At 35.9% G+C, this 20555-nt stretch overlaps 2 protein-coding genes across 4 annotated transcripts; one reads left to right on the plus strand and one right to left on the minus strand.

Annotated features, from left to right (window-relative positions):
- Positions 1-1266: 1266 nt before the first annotated feature.
- LOC128226379 (KRAB-A domain-containing protein 2-like) lies at positions 1267-5780 on the minus strand. Its single transcript, XM_052936256.1, has 4 exons — positions 5706-5780; positions 5430-5541; positions 4776-4860; positions 1267-1873 (listed from the first exon to the last, which is right to left on the minus strand). Exons 1-4 carry the CDS (start codon positions 5778-5780, stop codon positions 1267-1269), a joined length of 879 nt encoding a protein of 292 aa, XP_052792216.1.
- A 3677-nt stretch (positions 5781-9457) lies between these two features.
- On the plus strand, positions 9458-18627 carry LOC128229095 (apoptosis regulator BAX-like). 3 transcript variants are annotated; one of them, XM_052940758.1, is made up of 5 exons: positions 9458-9528; positions 10101-10486; positions 12289-12406; positions 14985-15224; positions 15558-18627. In XM_052940758.1, the coding sequence occupies exons 2-5, from the start codon at positions 10203-10205 to the stop codon at positions 15693-15695; spliced, it is 780 nt and encodes a 259-aa protein (XP_052796718.1). In that variant the 5' UTR covers positions 9458-9528; positions 10101-10202; the 3' UTR covers positions 15696-18627. The 3 variants fall into 3 exon arrangements, with proteins under 3 accessions (XP_052796718.1, XP_052796719.1, XP_052796717.1); XM_052940759.1 differs by lacking the exon at positions 9458-9528 and adding an exon at positions 9654-9675; XM_052940757.1 differs by lacking the exon at positions 9458-9528 and adding an exon at positions 9710-9895.
- Positions 18628-20555: the final 1928 nt, after the last annotated feature.

Below are 20555 nucleotides of genomic sequence, written 5' to 3' on the forward strand. Positions count from 1 at the left end.
AAATTACTGAATCACTCGGGGATTTCATGAAATCCCTGGAAATTCCAGTAATTTCGTGAAATCCCTAAAAAATGTAGTCAGTCAGGGATTTCATGAAATCCCTGAAGAGGAAATAAGCAGACAATACATCTGGTGATTTTTTTATTTATTTATACATTTGAATAATCAGGTATACATTTCAGGTATAGTTTCTTGCGTAGTTCAACCAAACTGCACCAGTGCAATGAGCACTGCAGTAACTGATTAATGCGGCACATTTCCCATTGTATATTGGGCATATCTATCAACAGTTTATTTGTTGCAGCATGTGAGGCTGGGATGACATCTTGAGTTACACTTCAGCTTTGCTTTAAAACAATTGCATCTGTTGGACTGGCACTTTTTTGGACCGTTGCAGTTGCACTTGGTAAAACCTTGCCCACCAGATGAAGATTCCGCAATAACAGCAGAACGAAGTGACGTTACATTCTCCTGACTGACATCAGCTTCTGTCAGTAATCCCTGAGGACACAAATCAAACTGGTTCCTGGATTATTGTCCCTTTAAAACACCCGCCTTTACAGCAATCTTGTACTGGTCAGTGTCGACGTCTCTGTTGACGATGACACCAAGAATGTTACGAGGATCCCCTCTGCCACGATCTACTGCCGGTATAGGAACAGCCACATTATCCCCAGGCACACCGGTTTTGAGATCCACACGGCTGCGTTTCACCATCCTCTCTGCCTGAGATAGTAGTGCTGTATAGGCTTCAGCTCTACGCTTCCTGATCTGGATAGTGTGGTCTTTCAAGATTGGTGTGGTGGTGACTGATGGGGATATCTGGGAATGGTCGGCTGGTATACTGTCAGTTTCATGTGGAGATGTTGGGCTGCTTGAGGAGGCTGGTATGCTGTCAGTTTCATGAGAAGAAGCTGGGCTGTTTGATGAGGCTGTGATGCTGTCAGTTTCATGAGAAGGAGTTGTGCTGCTTGAGATAACTTGTATGATGTCAGCTTCTTGTGTATGAGGTGTGCTACACGAGAAAGCAGCCAGAAGATCATCCTCACTCTCCATCCTGTAGATCACTTCTGTGGGTAGTGCTGAAGAGGTTAAGCCCACTCGAGCTTCACACCCAAACATGGCCGAGTATGGCGAACACTTAATCCCCGAGTGATGTGCTGAGTTCTTCTGGAATTGTACAAACTTGATGCCTGTAGCCCAGTCCTGTGTTTCATTGTCTGCCATCCATGCCACTAACATGTCCTTGATGTCTCCATTTGCACGTTATACAGAACCTTGTATATGTGGATGACGGGGTTTGCCATGTACAAGCTTAAGGGTTGGCCACACCTCCTTCAGCTCTGTGATCACATGGGATGTAAACTCTGAACCATTGTCACTCCGGAGAATGACAGGAGCTCCCATGAGGCGGAATATGTCCATGAGCTGGAAGGCAACCTCTGAGGCACGCTTGGTGGTGAGTGGTCGGATGACACAAAATTTGTTCAGGTGGTCCTGGTAAACCATGATCCACTTGTAGTTGGAGTGTGCAATAGCCTGCATGTCTATTAAATCAACCTGGCCTCTACATGCAAACTCCTTGGTCAGAATAGGTCGCACCACTATACCCTTGGTCATTGGACGCTTCCTCTTTTTCTGACACTCCGCACAATGTGACTTGAAGTGCTCTAGAGCCTTGGTAGTGATGTTCGCATATTTTCGTTGTAGTTCCTTGATCATGCGATCACGACCACCATGACCAGTAGCAATGCGGGCACGCTTGATAACATCAAATGTGTCCTCAATAGTAACATAGTAAAGAGGCGACTCCTCTGGATGTGTACGCTTCTTTATCAGTTTCTCCACATCACCACACTGGAGAATCTCATACCTGAAATGCGGTTAATTACTATATTAATAACATTTAAGTAACTCGTATCGTTTTCATAGCGGTAATGACTCAGATCATTTAACAAAACAATTAACGAAAATAAATAGGTGTTAAAATAATACCTAACTGTCAGATACATCCAATTAATACGTACAATGAGAGGAATATTTAAAATATATTCCATAGATTAAAGGAGAAACACTGTAATGATTAACCTATTATCTAAAAGTGACAAAAAAAAAACTTAACAAAATTTAATAACATCACTTATTGGGTATCACCTATTTAATTATTCAATTAAACAAAAAACGTGTTTTATACATCATCTCTCTCTCCCTCTCTATTTATCTGTCTATCTATCATCTAGTAATGATAGCTGTTTATATTCTACATTAATTTTATAAAGACATATATATAGAAAATTCTACTATTATTCTTCGAGGGGATTTTGAGTATGCTGTATTTTACACCTAGGAGATTTTGACTACCTAGCCATTTTTGGACCTAGGGGATTATGAGCTAGGGGATTTTGTGGTACACTCGTTCCTGGTCATCTCTTTTCCAACTTTTCTGAGCATTTGGAAAAACAGACATATTTAAATTACTTAAATGAATCTACTTACTTGGATAACAGATAGTAGCTGCTCCTGATCTTTGTGTGATTATTGGTAGATGCCGATTTCAAGCTTTCTATAATTCTGTAATATTCTGTCTTTGGAGTCAGATACTTCTGACATACTTCATATCTTTTGAACAACTCTTGCCTGAAAACGTCTTCCATACTATCAGAAGACATCTTGCATGAAAGTAAATCTATACTGAATGGGCTGAACCGGGATGGGATGCCTTTTTAATAGGACAGGCCTTCGGTGAAGAAGCCATTTGCCAGGCTCACACCTATTGACCTGGTGTGACTGGAAATAATTGACATATGGTCAGACAGACAACCCCTATTGTCCTGACCAACACCTTTTTCCTGGTAGTGCACATCAGTAGAAGTGACTTCCTGACACTGTTTGTGCTAATGAGTGATGTAATAATCAGAAAAAATCAACAACTGTATAGTAAGTTAACTAAAACAGAATTACACAGATTTACTGAAATCAGCCAGTAAGATAGTGTAAAATCCCTGCCCATATTTCAGGGATTTCATGAAATAACTGGAATTTTCAGGGATTTCATGAAATCCCTGAGTGAAACAGTAATTTCGTGAAATTACTGAAATTTTCAGGGATCTCATGAAATCCCTGGTTTCACAATCTTACTGTAACATATATATATACGTTGACTCGTTTGAAAATTAACCCCCCCATTGTTCATTTTTCAAACGGGCCGATGTTATTCTTTTATCAGTAATGGGGCCAATCCCTAACGGTTAATAGAGTTAAAAATATTTATCATAGAAAACAAAAATTCCTTCAACGCAACACACACCTACATGTGTATGATTATTGTCTGGTCCAGATTGCATCAGGCCAAGAGTGTTAAGAGAAATGAGAAGTATGTTGAGAACCGGTAATACATATTATTCGAAAAACAATTAAAACACGATGAACTATCTTAAGATTGGTAGACGGCGAACGTTACAGCCGATAAAACGTATGCAGGTATTTTTTTTAAAGTAATAAGCCTTTTAGTCTTATTGGGGCAGATAGTAAGAGAAAACATAAAGGATTAAATGAAAGACTTATTCAGTGAAAACAATTTGAATTTATGTCCGGCCGGTATACAGTTCTACAGTTTAAGACAGTTGTACTGAAATCCTTAATAATGGTAAAAATGTTGATACGCATATAGTTTAACCATATGAATACGTTCGACAAAGTGTCTCCAAGACGTCTATTACATAAACTGAAATATTATGGATTTAGCAGCTTAAACGTGAATTGGATTGAAATTTGTTGTATAAGTATACCCATTTAATATGGAGTCCTCACATTGAAACAAATGTAACTACTGTACAGAGAAGAACAACAAAATGTTGTGAGGTTTGTCAAACCTGTCATACGAGGGCAGATATAGAACCATGAATTTACCAACTTTAAGCTACACACGAACTAGAGGTGATTTGGTTCAAGTGTATCTGAGTTATTCAACAAGCATTCTTATTGTTACTAAAACAAACGTTTGAAATTGCGTGAAAACTCTTGCACAAGAGGTAACCAGCAAAGACCGCTAAAGTCAAAACCAAGATGAACATCAGGCAATATTCTTCTGAGATTTTGGACGTTTTGGAATTCTTAACCAGATACGGTTATAAGTGCAATTCAATTTACTCAATTGAACTGAAATAACGTTCTACCAGAAGACGTGTAATCTACGGTTATAGCTGAAATGTAACAATCTAATTTCTCCTTTACCTTTTATAGTGTTCAATGATATTTGGAGGAAATCTGTATCAAGTTATATGGATCTCGCTTTTCACACAGTCAGAAGTTTACATATAAAATGAATAATATTTAAATAATGTGCTTGCATCAAAATTGATTGTGACCTTCCTTTTGAATCGAGATTCTCACCAATAAGTGACGCGTTGGAGAACTAAGAAAAAGGAAAGCCTGGAATAAATATTTCGTGTCCGACTAAATGCACTGTAACAGAGGATTACTTGGTATATATGCTAATGATAGTTTGTGTGCAAACAATCTTTGACAAAGGAGAACTCATTTTTTTTCTCTTGATCAGCAATATTGAAATTGTACCAGGCTGCGTCATCTTTTTCCACCGGGGGCTTTTCGATGCTTTACGCTCAACAAAATGGAAAATATTTCACACCCATATAATCGTTTAAACAGAGCAACATGTTCAGTTTAAATAAAAAAAGAAAGCATTAAACAATTTGTTTTTAGTCAGGATGATTAAAGTGCATATGTAATTACACCAGTGCAGCTGCATTACTAACTTTGGCGGCCGTGACGAGGCTCTGAGGGAGGCGGTTCCATAGAACAATCGTGGAAGGGAAAAACGACTCCTTCGGTACAAATATCCTGCAGTTGGAGGTTATGTACCTTATCGAGTGGCATCTAGTTGAAACACCCTGTGAATGTAAGCCTTGGCTGGCTACAGCAACTAGTTTGTTTTATACCTTATAGAGCATGACATCTTTAGCCTCGATCCTCCGTACCCGTAGGCTATCCAATCATATGTTGAGCATTGCGGTGACGCTGCTTTTGCGTTAGTAATTCCCAGACACGAATCTGGCAGCTATGTGTTGCACGCTCCAACTTTGTTGATGTTAGCTTATGTGTAGGGGTCCCGTAGAGTGGCAGCACATTTAACTTATTGGCCTGTTGGAGGTCTTGTAGGCCTGTTTTGTGGCTCTTGGGCATTATATTAAGTTGCGGCTGAGGAAGGCTGTGGCGGTATTTTCCTTTTTGGTTTTTATATCGGTATGGACATTCCAGGACAAATTGTTAGTTAGTACAGGTCCGAGATTTTTATTGTTTTAGACTTGATCACCTGTTTGCCATGTATGGTGTATTCGGCGGTTATGTTCTTCCACTTGTTAGATATATGGAGGACCCCACACTTGTCAGGGTTGAACTCCATTAGTCACTTCTTTTCCCATTCCTGTAGTTTGTCAAGTTCGTCCTGTAGGGTCTGGCATCTGCAGCTGTCTTGATTATCCTGTACATCGGTGAGTCATTGGCAAACAGTCTAGTGGGAGACTGGACAAGGATGGTCATTGATATACACCATGAACAGGAGAGGACCAAAAACCCGTCAAGGAAGAACCGCTGACTTCGGTTTCGTAAAAATCTGTTGATCCAGTCAAATACCTTTCCTTGGACACCATAGTCTTCGGCTTCTAGGCAAGGCGCGTGTGGTGCACCTTGTCGAACACTTTTGAGGTGGCGTCTGCCTTTTGAGAGCTGTCGAGGCTTGTTGCGAGGTCGTTGACTGTCATGATCAGTTTGGACTCACAGCACCACTGTTTCATGAAGCCAAGATGGCATTGGCTGATGATGTCTTGGCAGTCCAAGAGATGCATCAAGTTACTCTGGATGATGTGCTCGGGGAGCTTGCAGGCCACTTAAGTAAGGGACTTTGGTTTGTAGTTTGATGGTTTGCTCTTATCCCCTTCTTGAAGTTAGGTGAGACCTTTGTTACTTTACAATCATCTAGTTCTTTGCTTTGTTCTAATGAGACTTGTTGGGATAAGAGTGAGGTTGTGCACACAAACTGGTTTAAACCCCCAGTAAATTTACATTTTACTGACCGTTCCAAGGCGGTACCTAACAATTCTTGATAAACATACCTAGTTTTTTTATATATAGTATGTATGCACTGTGCTGTTTATGGAGTTTTGTGCTGTTCTTTCATGTTTCTTGTTTGTGATTTTATGTTCTATGTCTTTGGCGTTTACCCAGTGCCATTAAACCGGGTTTATGTTTTAACATTTTGCTACTGAGCTTTAAGAGTCATGTCTGGTGGCTTTGTGGGGGTTGAGACCCTGAAGCAGTTTCAGGTCGCCATCAATGGTAACTTGGATAAACGGGATATCCGGATAAGGGGATTTTCCGAGTTTAGGTAGCGACGTATCACCCTCATTGGTAAATACTGAAGAGAACTGCTTGTTCAGTGTTTATGCCTTCATGGTAACATCAACGTGGTTTAATGATGTTTGAAAGAAGACGATACAATTATAAGGTCTTAATGCTTAATACTTATGACTTTTCAACGCTTTATACACCTATTCCACAGTATTTAGTTACAAACAAATTGACTTCTCTTATCGAAAAAAACTTTTGCTAGTGAGTAAACTTCTTATATGGCAGTTAATGATAAACGAAGTTTTTTTACCAATGAACGCTCAGATAAATATATCTATTGGACATGCACAGATGTCATTGAAGTATGAACTTTTGTACTGAATAATTCTTTTCTAAAATTCGGTAAATGTTTATATAAGCAAACAATAGGCATTCCAGCCGGTGCTAACTGTGCACCTTTACTTGCAGACCGCTTTTTATATGTTGAAAATATCTAAGTCTGGAGAGCTTGTCCTTGTTGATAAATTCAATAATACTTTTAGATATATTGACGATATATCAAGATGAATAATCCTGTATTTGCAGATAATATTAACTCGATATACCCTTTACAATTGCAATTTACTAAAGCTTATACATCCAATCTAAAAGCATCCTGCAACTCGAAGTTAGGGAAGATAAATTGAATATCAATCTTAATGATAAACAAGATGATTTAAATTTAAAAAAAAATTAATAACCCTTCTTAGATGGAGATGTTCTTAGTTCATCATATGGTGCTTTTATTGCACAGTTGATAAGATTCGCTAAAATATGCGCAAATGTAAAAAAGTCAACTCTCGCATACTTATGACGGAAAAACTTCTGAAATAGGGTTTCAGATATCATAAATTAGGGAAAACGTCCTCTAAATTTGTTAATGGTAATCATAATTTCTAACACACCGTTTATAGGCATTTCCGGTGACGTCAGCCGTGCTGGAAAATTCCAGCTGGCACCCCCCATGCCAGATGAGTCACGCGCTGTGACGTAATACTTTTTATTTCTTTTATTATATACTTTATGTAACCATAATTATGAGATTTCAATAAATGTGTTCCATAAATATTAACTTTGCAAAATATATCTTCATAACAAAACAAAATAACCCTTAAAAGACGTGATCTCGAAGGAACTTATTGACGTATGCAGTGAATACAAATTACTGCGCGTCATGACGTCAGTCAACATTATCGCAAGTGCTTTTTGGTGAAATGTACAAAAATGCAACTTTTTATGTATTTTCTTCACAAAAAATGTAATTCAAGGTATGCTAGAAAAAATATCTACCATGTGTGTCCGTTTCGGATAGGAAAATCCGACCCTCGGGCACGCTGAGAAGCCAGCTAGTAACTCGGCAAGCCTCGTTACCTGACAACGCAGGTGCCATCGGGTCAGATTTTTCTATCCGGAACGGGAACACATGACATATATTATTATTCTCCCACCTCAGATAAGAAGATCCAAAAATTTAACCATGCTAGAAATTCTTATTTTGCCCACGGGTAAAGATAAAACGCCCGTATGGAACTCCTTTTTAAACGTCATCACATTGTAATTACCTCCCTTGTTGAAGACTGTAGCATCATAGAAACCTTGTCTTGTAGCAATATTTAGAATGCTTAGTAATTATTTCTCGCTTCAAATGTCACCATAAAAACGTTTTCATGCACCTTAAAAGGAATAATGCTTCACTCTCCTCAGAACTATTTAATTACCGATTTCACTATTAACATAATCTGAATCACTGCGCGCGTATCCAAGACAACCACGAATTCTCACATATCCATACGCATTTATTTTCACTACGCACAAAAGGGTTCCAGCAAAAATACATTTTTACTTAATTTTGTTTAACTGAGGTGGGAGAAAAAGTAAGCCTCGTTTCCGCAAAACACCCTTTAGATCCATTAAATTAACAATGCTAGAAATTATTTTCTCCCACCTCAGATAAGTAGATCCATTAATTTAACCATGCTAGAAATTCTTATCTTGCCCACGGGCGAAGATAAAATGGCCGTATGGAACTTCTTTTAATGGTCACCACATTGTAATTACCTCCCATGTTGAAGACTGTCGTCTGTAGCGCATCATGGAAACCTTGTCTTGTGGCAATATTTAGAACGCTAGTTAATTATTTCTCGCTTCAAATGTCACCAGAAAACAGTTTTCACGCACCTTTCAAGAAATAATGCTTCACTCTTCTTAGAACTATTTAAAAACCGATCAGACCATTTACATACTCTGAATCACTGCGCGAATATCCATGACAACCACGAATTATCGCATATCCGTACGCAATTACTTTCACTAAGCACAAAAGAGTTCCAGCCAAAAAATACATTTTTACATAATTTTGTTTAACTGAGGTGGGAGATCTTACACTCTCGGTCATGGAAGATACTTATAATCTTACACTCTTGGCCGTGGAAGATACGTATAATCATATCAAAGTACACTATAGTAGTCTTAAATCGTTGGTTGCTAACAGTACTGCTCAACCCGATTTTGATGGTGATTTTTTAAAGAAAATTCGTAAAATTAAAATGTTTCCAGCATCTACAATGTAGTTGGGTAGATAGAATCAATGGATTTTATTCAAACCGTGGAAATAATGATAATACTTTGTCAAAGAGTACTTGCCTTTTGCTTTTTGATGATGAATTCCTTATAAAAAAATATAATGTTTAATATGGCGTACTAACATAACTTTTAATCTTTCAGTGCAAAAAGCAGATTCGTGCAATTCTTAAAACCGTTTAACTTTTTGGCTCACCATGAACGTTTCAGCATGTGAAGTTATTTTGTTTCAAAATTTTACTTCCGGTTATCAATTGGATAAAGATTTAGCAAATATAATTATATGCTATGTTTTTATTTTTACTAATGTTTTTGTCAGTTTCATTATGAAACTCTATGATCACACAGTTTATGTTTATAATAATGTTTACATGTCAGATGCTCTTCTTATGACCATACATTTATAATGAAACAAGGGAGGTCACAGCGTACGATATTAAATAAATATGGGTTGTGTGTAGCCGTAATATTATTTTAAGACAGTCTCCATGATCGTATTCTAATTATAGTTTGGGGTTTTCCATAAAAGGAGGACCGACAAAGGTTGGTTTCATTTTCAAGTTATTTTTCTCCAATATTGTAATGATTCAATTGTAGTGTTGAACGTGACTGTTTACATTCTGCAGTTCTGAGTGTATACTTATAGAAGATGATCTAATGATTTCTTATCGACTTTAATGTTTTACCAATGTAAAAAAGTTTGTTAAATGATACAATATATATAAATATACAAAGTGACTGTTTTTTCTTCGGGGATTTTTATGATTTGTTCAGTTTTCCAAATCTTTTAAAAGGTGTACTGTTGCTGATTTAATTGGGTCTTTTCTGAGTTAATTAACTGAATTTGTATGAAAGTATAAAAAACTACATGTACATGACATTTAATCAGCAATCCAAATACAATGTTCAGGTGAGGTACATGTACAGTACTGTATGTTAACAAGCATGCCATTATGTCACATTTATGACTTATTTAAGTGCTCATCATAGTATATTATAAATATAACAGTGTCACTACTGTAAAGTTGGTAAACTGTGATAATATTTCTGGTGCTGTGTGTCTAAAACAGCCTTCATCTCATTATAAAACTGGATATATATCTCAATTGTTGCAGACAAAGACAGAAAATAGCCAAGGCATGGGATGAAATGTACTTGAGTTATGACAAGGTGATGAACATATTGAAATTAAGACAACAAAACACTCCAAAAACGTGATGACTTCTTCACTGAGCTCAACGAGAGATCAGCAAAGGGCAAGGAGAAAATTAAGCTTGCGGGAAAGAAGAGAGTCAGCTGGTGATCTTTCAAACCTGATACTGGAAAATGACCACAATAAAAACCCATTCTTCAGAAATGAGTTGGGATCTACTGCAAGTGAGGAGGAGACGCAGAAGGAGGGGGAGGTCCTATTTGGAAATTTCATCGTTGATCAGATCATAAAGGATAGCGAGGAGAAAATTTCCACACCGGAGGAAATACGAGAAAAACTTACACTCTGGTAAGATTGCTCAAGATTATGGTTTTGTACTTCCAAATTACTCAAGTTAAGTGTACGTAAGTCAACTACTAATTCACAGAATGTGTTGAAATAAGATGAGCATGAATCTTGCCTGTAGTATGTTTTTGATTTACAACATACTGGTATATGATGAAAAAAAAAAATATTGTGTAGGAATGTACAATATCATCAACAACTTGTGATATGGAACAATAAATTGTGTATATTGGGGCAATTGTATAGATATTTCCTTTTGTGTTAAATGACTTGTTTTGCCTATTTTTAAGTATTTTAACAGTTCCAAATAGCTGTATTTAGTTATCATTTTTGTCATCCCTAGCCTTGGTATTGTCGTCATCATTGTCTGCGTCACCAGCTGTGTCTTTAGGGCCAAAACTTTCACCTTGGCCATAGCTATAAAACCATTCAACATTTTCAAATGAAACTTGGTTCACATGTTTACAGAAGCACATATTATGGCAAGGCAAATAACTGGCTTAAATTTTTAATGCTTCTTTTGCTACTAGGGCTATTTTTCAACAATGGAACCATAATAAATCAATATTTAAGCAGATATGTGTCCAATCGACTTATTTTGCCTGCTGAATGGGCCATGCACATAGACAACAAGATTGAGCAAACCTATTTTCCTATAAACATTGGGCTGATTGTTCAGATCTTTGTTAAAGTTAACAACGTGATTAACAACATCGTTGTTAATTTTTAAATTTGATATATATGATTATGTACGCATAGATTTGGATTAAACAAGTACAGCTGAAAAAGTTGTCTTGAATCGTGTTATACACACTAGTGTATCCAATAAATTTCCAGAAAGGTCAAGATTTGAAACATTCTCAACTTTATCAAAGTTCTGAACAACTGGCACATTGTTAGTGAGTTTCTTAAAAATTAGATACAAAATGCTTAAAGTAAGAAAGCAAACAAAGAAAATTAGGCCATTTTTTTCTTTTACTATTAACTGACATTTTCTTTTTACTAAATCTTTAGATCTATGTTTTATTAATTTGAATCTTTATAATGTCATATAAATGTAATAACATTGTCCCTGCCTAGATTTTCAATATTATTAGTTTTATTTAGTTATCATATCATAAACGATACCCTCACACGTTTACCCATTTGCATGCTGCTTATGTTGTTGTGATGAATATCGCCAATGCATTAAAGATTTTTGTTGTTTTTGTAATACTTCAAGGTTAATAATAAATTCAGAGTAAACATAGTGTAGACTGTATGTAATCAACGTTCTTAAACCAACCGACCATCCAACTGGAGTGAATTTGTCAGTCGTTTGGTTTCGTTGGTTAGTCTTGTCGGGACAATAACTCATTAAAGGGTTATCTGATTTAAAAAAAATATATATTTTGGTACGCTGGTTTGACAGTATTTAATACAGGTTAAGTTTTAACCACTAATGTTAGAGAGTTACGGCTCCTTCTCAAGAAATACTTACCCTTTCCTTGTCGAGATGGCATGTGGAGGTATTTTTCCCTCCTGTGACAGCTCTAATTAAAGATATATTGGCCATAAACATTGGTATCACATATAGTGAAGGTGGATAAGAAATGCTTTAGTTGAAGGGAGAACAAAAAATTGTGACACTGTATGTTACATATTGCAAAAATGGTCAACTACTGTGCATTTTACATTAAAAATTATTTACTTGTATTTATATACATGTATATTACTCTTAAATTGCATTTTTCAGGTATTAGAATCAAACCACATACGCCTGATTTATCTAATGCTAAACAGAAGTTGGCTTGTGTTTTTTTCAGCACACCACAAGGATACAAGAACCCAGAATGGGCTCGTGCGGGTCAGGTGTTGCGGGGGCTTGCTGACCAGTTTGCTGAGAGCCGGGAGAGACAGCAAGTCCAACAGCGTGCACTCGAGGTGAATAAATGTGATCGATTTGTAGGAAATGAATCAATACTGTGATGATATCATAATTATGTAACTTTACAAATTTTATAAACACATTGTTGCTTTGTTTTTAACTGTCGTATTGACGTAATATGGACCGTATATCATATATCCCATTCAAATAATGTCACAACATTTGCCTCATCATCTTACACCATTTACCATTATTTTATAATAGTTTCATGCTATCTGATCTAATGACATGATGCCTCATTATTTTAAGCCTATCCTTAACTTCAGACCCAATACCAGTAAATTTCATTATATTTGCATCCAATAAATCTCACTCCATGATCTTGGGACAGTTCCTCATTCAAGGCATCATTTCGTGAATAAATTGGTCTCATTGCACCCTTAATTATCTCTGGCCATGAGATGGCCAACCATTATTACTTATTGCGACTTAAACTCCCCAGCATTTAAATTGATCTACGTATTCAATATAACATAACTGTTCTAAAATTGAAATAATCATTATAAATAGAAGCTGTATTGGGTGCTTATCTCATTCATTGTTGGGAAACCTTGCAGGTTTTCATTATTCATGGTTTTAACTTCCTTGATATCGATCCATTCTTTTGTATTTACTGTTATGAGCCTATTTAACTGATAAAGGAAATATTCTGCTTATGTAACCAGCCAGCGCTTCATACACCTTAACTGATATCATCATTCAAATGTTCATGACATTAATTAGCCTCTTAAATGGCCTATTCACGGAGATTGAGTCATAGAAAATATACTACTGTTTGGTCAGAATTATATGGCTTTATGAAAGGTCCATTAGCTGCAAGTTAAATGTAATCAAAAAGTTTTTGTTAGTTTTTTCCAAAACTCCAGATCAAAGTTATAGGTTTTCATATTTTTGTTTTTATGCCCCCGAAGGTGGGCATATTAAAATCGCACCGTCCGTCCGTCTGTCCGTCCGTCCGGCCGGCTCTGTAACTTTCTCTTGTATGGACAGATTTTAAAATAACTTGCCACATGTGTTCCACATACCAAGACGACGTGTCACCTGCAAGACCCGTGTCCCTACCTCAAAGGTCAAGGTCACACTTATTGTTTATTCACAATGGAGTGCTGCATATAAGGACATAGAGTATAGGTTGTCGTGTCTGGGCTGTAACTTTCCCTTGTATGGACAGATTTTAAAATAACTTGCCACATGTGTTCCACATACCAAGACGACGTGTCACCTGCAAGACCCGTGTCCCTACCTCAAAGGTCAAGGTCACACTTAGTTTTTATTCACAATGGAGTGCTGCATATAAGGACATAGAGTATAGGTTGTCGTGTCCGGGCTGTAATTTTCCCTTGTATGGACAGATTTTAAAATAACTTGCCAAATGTGTTCCACATACCAAGACGACGTGTCGCGTGCAAGAATTGTGTCCCTATCTCAAAGGTCAAGGTCACACTTAGTGTTTATTCACAATGGAGTGCTGCATATAAGGACATAGAGTATAGGTTGTCGTGTCTGGGCTGTAACTTTCCCTTGTATGGACAGATTTTAAAATAACTTGCCACATGTGTTCCACATACCAAGACGACGTGTCGCGTGCAAGACCCGTGTCCCTGCCTCAAAGGTCAAGGTCACACTTAGTGTTTATTCATAATGGAGTGCTGCATATAAGGACATAGAGTATAGGTTGTCGTGTCCGGGCTGTAACTTTCCCTTGTATGGACAGATTTTTAAATCACTTGCTACATGTGTTCCACATACCAAGAGGACGTGTCGTGTGCAAGACCCATGTCCCTACCTCTAAGGTGAAAGATACACTAAGTGTTTATTCACAAGGGAATTCTGAATATAAGGACATAACAGTGTAGGTTGTCAAGTATGGGTGGTATTTTTTTATGTTCAGAGGCAATTTAAAATAACTTGCCATATGTATTTGACACGTAAAGGCAAGATCAACTTTTCATGTACTGACCTTGTTCATAGGTCAATGTCACATTCGGGGGCATTCGTCACATACTGTGACAGCTCTTGTTTTAATTAATGACACAATAGAAAATAAGATTTTTTTTGAGAACCTTGTTTCTCTTGTTTTGCATTCAGAGACCTTTGCCACTGCACAAGGGACTTGGGTTGGTAATTGCATAGAGTTTCATGGAACTTATAAACACAAATAAATGTGGCAGAATTTGTCAAAATTGAAACAAAAGTTGTAAAAAGTTGTTCTGTTCGTTAGTTGAACATACTTTTGAACAAAATTATCTTTTATATCAACATATTTCGCCATCAGTCAAAATGTTAATAAAAAGTTTTGGAGAGGCCTAATGCAACCATTAATTTATTTATTTATTTGTAAATATTAAAGTATAAACTAATAAAAACAGAGAATTAGGCTTTAATTAAAGTTGCTGACATTTTTTTGCCAAATGTGTGCATGTAACTTCATTAAGTGTTAGACAAAACACATGTTGTTCCGTATGCTACAGGTTCACCTTTAATTTTGCTGGCTTAAATTTGATCACTTCTGGAACAAAGGTTTATAATGCTGGCGGTGACTCTTGTGTATTTGATGATAATATTGTGTTTCAGATCTCATCAGGGAATGACATAGACTCTGTGACACAGGAACAGTTCGGAGACCTGCTGTCGGTGTTGCTAGAGGGTGGGATCACTCAACACCGAATCGTTGTCCTGTTCTGCTTCTGTGCTGATATCGCCATCGCTGCTTTGAGACACACTCACCTTGATCTGTGCCAGAAGTTTGTACGTTGGTCCCTGGAATTCATAACTAAGCACATCTGTTCATGGGTACAGAGAAATGGAGGATGGGTAAGAATTGAACATTTATCATTCAATGTGGCATAGATAGATATATTAACTTCCTAATCTTTTATTATGATATGAAACATATTTTTTCTGGGAGACCATTATTGATTTTTGGTACACAGTTTATACAGCATGGTATACTTCAATAATTATGTTATCTTTGGTTATGTCAGCATATCAGGTTTATTATAACAATGAGACAGAAATAACTTGTTTATTTTTTTATTTATAATAAATTAAATTCAAAACTTATTGTATCAACAAACATTAGAAGATGATGTCAGGCTTACAGGCATTCAATTATATTCTATATGTCACCATACCTTTGTTTTCTAGGGTGCAGTGTTTGGGTCATCAATGCGACTGATCGGAAAGGCAGTAGTGGTGACGGGTATCATGGCGGGTATTGGGGGCCTCTGTTACCTTGGTTACAAGCGATTCTCCCATGGACCTTCCAACTTTATAACAGCATAGCAGATACAATTATGAGCATTTTGGAGCTTGGAGCCATCTTATCAATTATCGTATCGTTCAATAGATTTTTGGATTCTTTCATTTTGGGTTGTAATGCAACATATTTTGAAACAAACAATATATTTTTAAGATTTATTTCTAACACTTGCTTTGTAATCGCTTGAAAATCATGATATTCCGCCCATTTGTGGTACGCTGGTTGATAAGAGTGCCATTTTCTGTGTAATGCCTGTAAAGTTATGCATAAAGTCTCCTTTTTTCTTTTTTTAAGAATAATTGATTTGGAAAAGAACAAAAGACATGTGGCATGTTTTTTTCACCACATGTAATAATTTTCAATAGATACGGTAGGCTTTGTTATGAACAATTTATCCATGTATTTCTTCTGAAAAACAATTTTATGAATTAATACCTGAAAATAATGTTTTTCTTTTGATTTTTTTATGTATTTCCTTTGAAAAGATTTTGATATTATTTTGGGTTAACTGTAAATTCTTGAAATATTTATTTTTTGTTTCTTGGCTTATGAGTTTTTTGTCAAGGTATTGATTATCATGTGAAGTATTTGTAGTGATAAAACGTGAGTTATAGTTGTACATTTGTGTAAATAATGTCAACCAGTTTTGTTTCTGCCAATGTACCTAACCTCTGGTTGTATATACCTATTCTATGACAGAAAGTATAATTGACATATCACTATAAGAGCATTACTATACATAGGAGCTGTTCCATTACGATATTCCTGTGGTTTTGTCATATCTTTATCAGTGTGATGGTATTTTGTGGCTACATATTGGTGCACCATTGATTTTGTTAATTGTAATTTATAATTTTATACATCATTTGATTTCACTATTAGATAGTTATCTTGATGTTTCAGATTTAAGTTGTTCATGTTTGTGTTCATTATTTGTTCATTAATTGTTTGTTTAAATGTAAATGTTGTATATTGCCCCATACTAGTCAACTTGTCATTGGTATCATTGGGTTTGTTTTTTTGGAAGGGGGGGGGGGCTATTTGTTCAGATAACTGATTCATTCTTATCTTTACGTAACAGTTTGCAGTATGAAGACTGAAGACTCATGATGTTGATAACTTTAGGTATACCAGTATTGAATTGAAAGCTGAATTTATTACGAAAGTTCATGTAATGTATAAATTGTGTATACATGTAGGGGAGTAGATTTCAAGATACATTCCTGATCTATCGAGATATCCAATATATTTTTTTCTGTAAAGTAAACTTCCACTCTTTTTTCAACTAGAAACAAACAAAATATGAGGTGAAATTAAAAAGCCAATTTTTGGTTTCTATGGTCATCTAATAGGTGTTCAAATGTGGTCATATTCCAGATGAGAGTAGTAGTTCTTATATTTTTCTGAATATGATGTCATAATTATGGTTGTTTGGGTAATGTTTATGAGTAAATTTACAGTTGTCCATTCCCTTTAATTTGATTAAAGCAATATTGCTCAACAGAACATATGAACCATTTTTAACCATGTCCTAACTTGACTTCTTTAACTTCTTGTCTGGTTTGTTGTATGCACACGACAATGATAGAAAATAAGATGAAGGTGTACCTTTTTCTGAACAAAGGATACATCACAAATACTTGATTGATTTCAGTAGGCACTTCATGTAATTTAAAGCAAAGCAAATATTATGAATGTCTGAGATCTACTCCTGTATTATATCTCTTTCTGAGATATACTCCTGTCTGAGATACTCCTGTCTGAGATCCACTCCTGCCTGAGATATACACCTGTCTGATATCCAATCCTGTCTGAGATATACTCCTGTCTGAGATATACACCTGTCTGAGATATACTCCTGTCTGAGATATACACCTGTCTGAGATATACTCCTGTCTGAGATATATTCCTGTCTGATATCCAATCCTGTCTGAGATATACACCACTCCTGTCTGAGATATACACCACTCCTATCTGAGATCCACACCTGTCTGAGATCCACTCCTGTCTGAGATCCACTCCTGTCTGAGATATACACCTGTCTGAGATCCACTCCCGTCTGAGATCCACTCCTGTCTGAGATCTACTCCTGTCTGAGATCCACTCCTGTCTGAGATATACACCTGTCTGAGATGTTGAACATATGTTTTCAAAAAGTGTGATCATGAATTTGGTGCAATAAAAAAAATTATTCATAGAAATGTGTGCGATATATAGTTACAATTTATGTACTGTAAATCATCAAGTTAGTATATATATAATATAATTAGAATGTCACATGAGTGGTCATTCAATGTGAAAATTATTAAACCTACTAAAGCTCACAATCAGTTTTAAAGAACTTGTTTAATATTTCTGAATTGAATTACCACTAATGTGCTTTCTTCAATATCATAAGTTATTCAGTTTACATGGTGTTGGTCTTTGCCAATTGAGAGAGGGATGTCGCCTTCCATTTTTGCCTGGGTTATCATTGAAGAAAAAATAGTTTACCATATTGGTAAATAAAGTATATGTATGTGGAGGTCTTTTTAGCAGATGACATATGGAGAGATATAAGCCAATGGCATCGGCTGCATCCCTAAACAGACCTTGGTCAACGGCATGGTCACCAGCATGTTTTACGTCATCTTCCTTTGATCTCCAGAACCTTATATGCTCATGGACATCATCATGTCCCTAATCCATACAGTTGTATTATGCAATACATGTTACATCATCTGATAGTTATGTCAGCAAGGTTGAGAAATATTAATAGGTTGTATTGATTTTGAACTGTTAGTTCAACAACGTCTAGTCACTGTCAAATGTGATTCATGACTTGTTTAACATATTAATATTATTCTGCCTTGCTAATTCATATGTTTCTATATGTAAGTCATTTGTCTCTCTTTTGTATTCAAAGCGTTATACGAGTAAAATATGGATGCAAATAAAACGTCTAAACACTTTCGACTTTGTGTCGGTGGTTAATTCATTACAAATAGTTTTGTACCATGTTTGAGCTTTTTTGTTGGGAGTGTTTTCTTTGTTTTGGTCTACACATTATTTCCCATCAGTATAGTAATAAAAGGGCTGAACTTAATCATGCTATAACTTTTGTGGGGATAATTTACAACAATGTTAATGTATATGCATGCTGATGTATTGAATTGAATATTGTCCTCAGCAACATTGTGCAAAACAGTTTCTTCATCCACTTCCCTTGGAAGTTGTAATTTAAATAACTCGTAACATAATTGACCTATAAGCAGCTATCTGTATATCTGAATAACTTGCTTTGCCAATATTCTTAACTTTATATTATCCATTAAAACAAATTTACTGCTGTAACTCATCAACTCCTGTAACATTTAGAACTTGTCAATAACAATTCCTTCTATCCTCAAACTTGGAAGGGATGTTGGTCATGACCTTGAAGGGACTGGCTTATGTTCTTGTAAAATGCATTTATTTTGCGTATGATAGAATGAAGTGTGGCAAATCATTAGGAGTGTTAAAAGAAACCTAAAGCTGGAACCTTTCAACAAATGTTGATTTATGCTCATATATTGTATACAAGCCCATGATTTTAAAAAAGCGTTAGTCAAGTGATTCAACAAAAGGCTGAACGTTTATTTATTCAGTTATCCTCCTTCTTGTGTATGAATCATTGTAGGTGACTGAGGGTGATGTTTTGTTGTCAATTTTTCTAATTTTTCATAGAATGTGCTGGGGTGGGTTTGCACTAAAACCAGAATATTTATTATTCTTTTAAGTGTATTTTTTCTGCAATTTCGGTATCAAAGAGTAAAAAAGTGTTTTCAGATGCATTAACAGGTAAAAAAAATTGGTGCCAAAACATGAGCGAGTATATTTAATGCGAAAGGACTAATTTGCTGCCATAAGGGTGCATACAAGTTTTACAAACAACTCTAAGACTTTTTATTTTATAATTCTGTTCTTTTAAAAATACTAACCACTTTTATAGAATGACTTAAAATTGTTGTTATAAACAATACATTTCATTATTTTTTAGCTCGACTATTCGAAGAATACTACTCGCGTCGGCGTCGGCGTCTGGTTAAAGTTTTAGGGCAAGTTGGGATTTTCACTTATAAGTCCAATAACTTCATTCAATTGACTTAATACTTCACACAGTTGTTCAGGGCCATCACATGATGAGGTTAGATAACTCCATGTTATTCTTTACACAGATTATGGCCCCTGATTGACTATGGAACTTAGGTTAAAGTTTTAGGGCATGTTGGAATTTTTATTAATAACTTCTATATCCTTTGTTCAATTGACTTAATACTTCACACAGTTGTTCAGGACCATCACACAATGAGGTTACATAACTCCATATTATCCTAAATACAAGTTATGGCCCCTGATTCACTTAGGTTAAAGTTTTAAGGCAGGTTAAAGTTTTAGGGCAAGTTGGGATTTTCACTTAAAACTCCAATACCATTCATTCAATTGACTTAATACTTCACACAGATGTTCAGAGCCATCACATAATGAGGTAAGATAACTCCATATTATCTGTTATACAAATTATGGCCCCTGATTGACTATGGAACTCAGGTTAAAGTTTTAGGGCAGGTTGGGATATTGTTTAATAACTTCTATACCCTTCATTCAATTGACTTAATACTTCACACAATTGTTCAGGACCATCACCCAATGAGGTTAGATAACTCCATATCCTTAATACAAGTTATGGCCCCTGATTGACTTAGGTAAAAGTTTTTGGCAAGTAAAAGTTAAGGGCAAGTTGGGATTTTAATAAAAAAAAACTTCTATTCCGTTCATTAAATGCACTGAATAAAATTCAAAATTATTTACGACCATCTTACAACAAAAAACATAACTCAGTTTTAAGCCTAAATACAAATTAT

This window comes from Mya arenaria, chromosome 3 (assembly GCF_026914265.1).
Source record: "Mya arenaria isolate MELC-2E11 chromosome 3, ASM2691426v1".
Taxonomy (NCBI): domain Eukaryota; kingdom Metazoa; phylum Mollusca; class Bivalvia; order Myida; family Myidae; genus Mya; species Mya arenaria.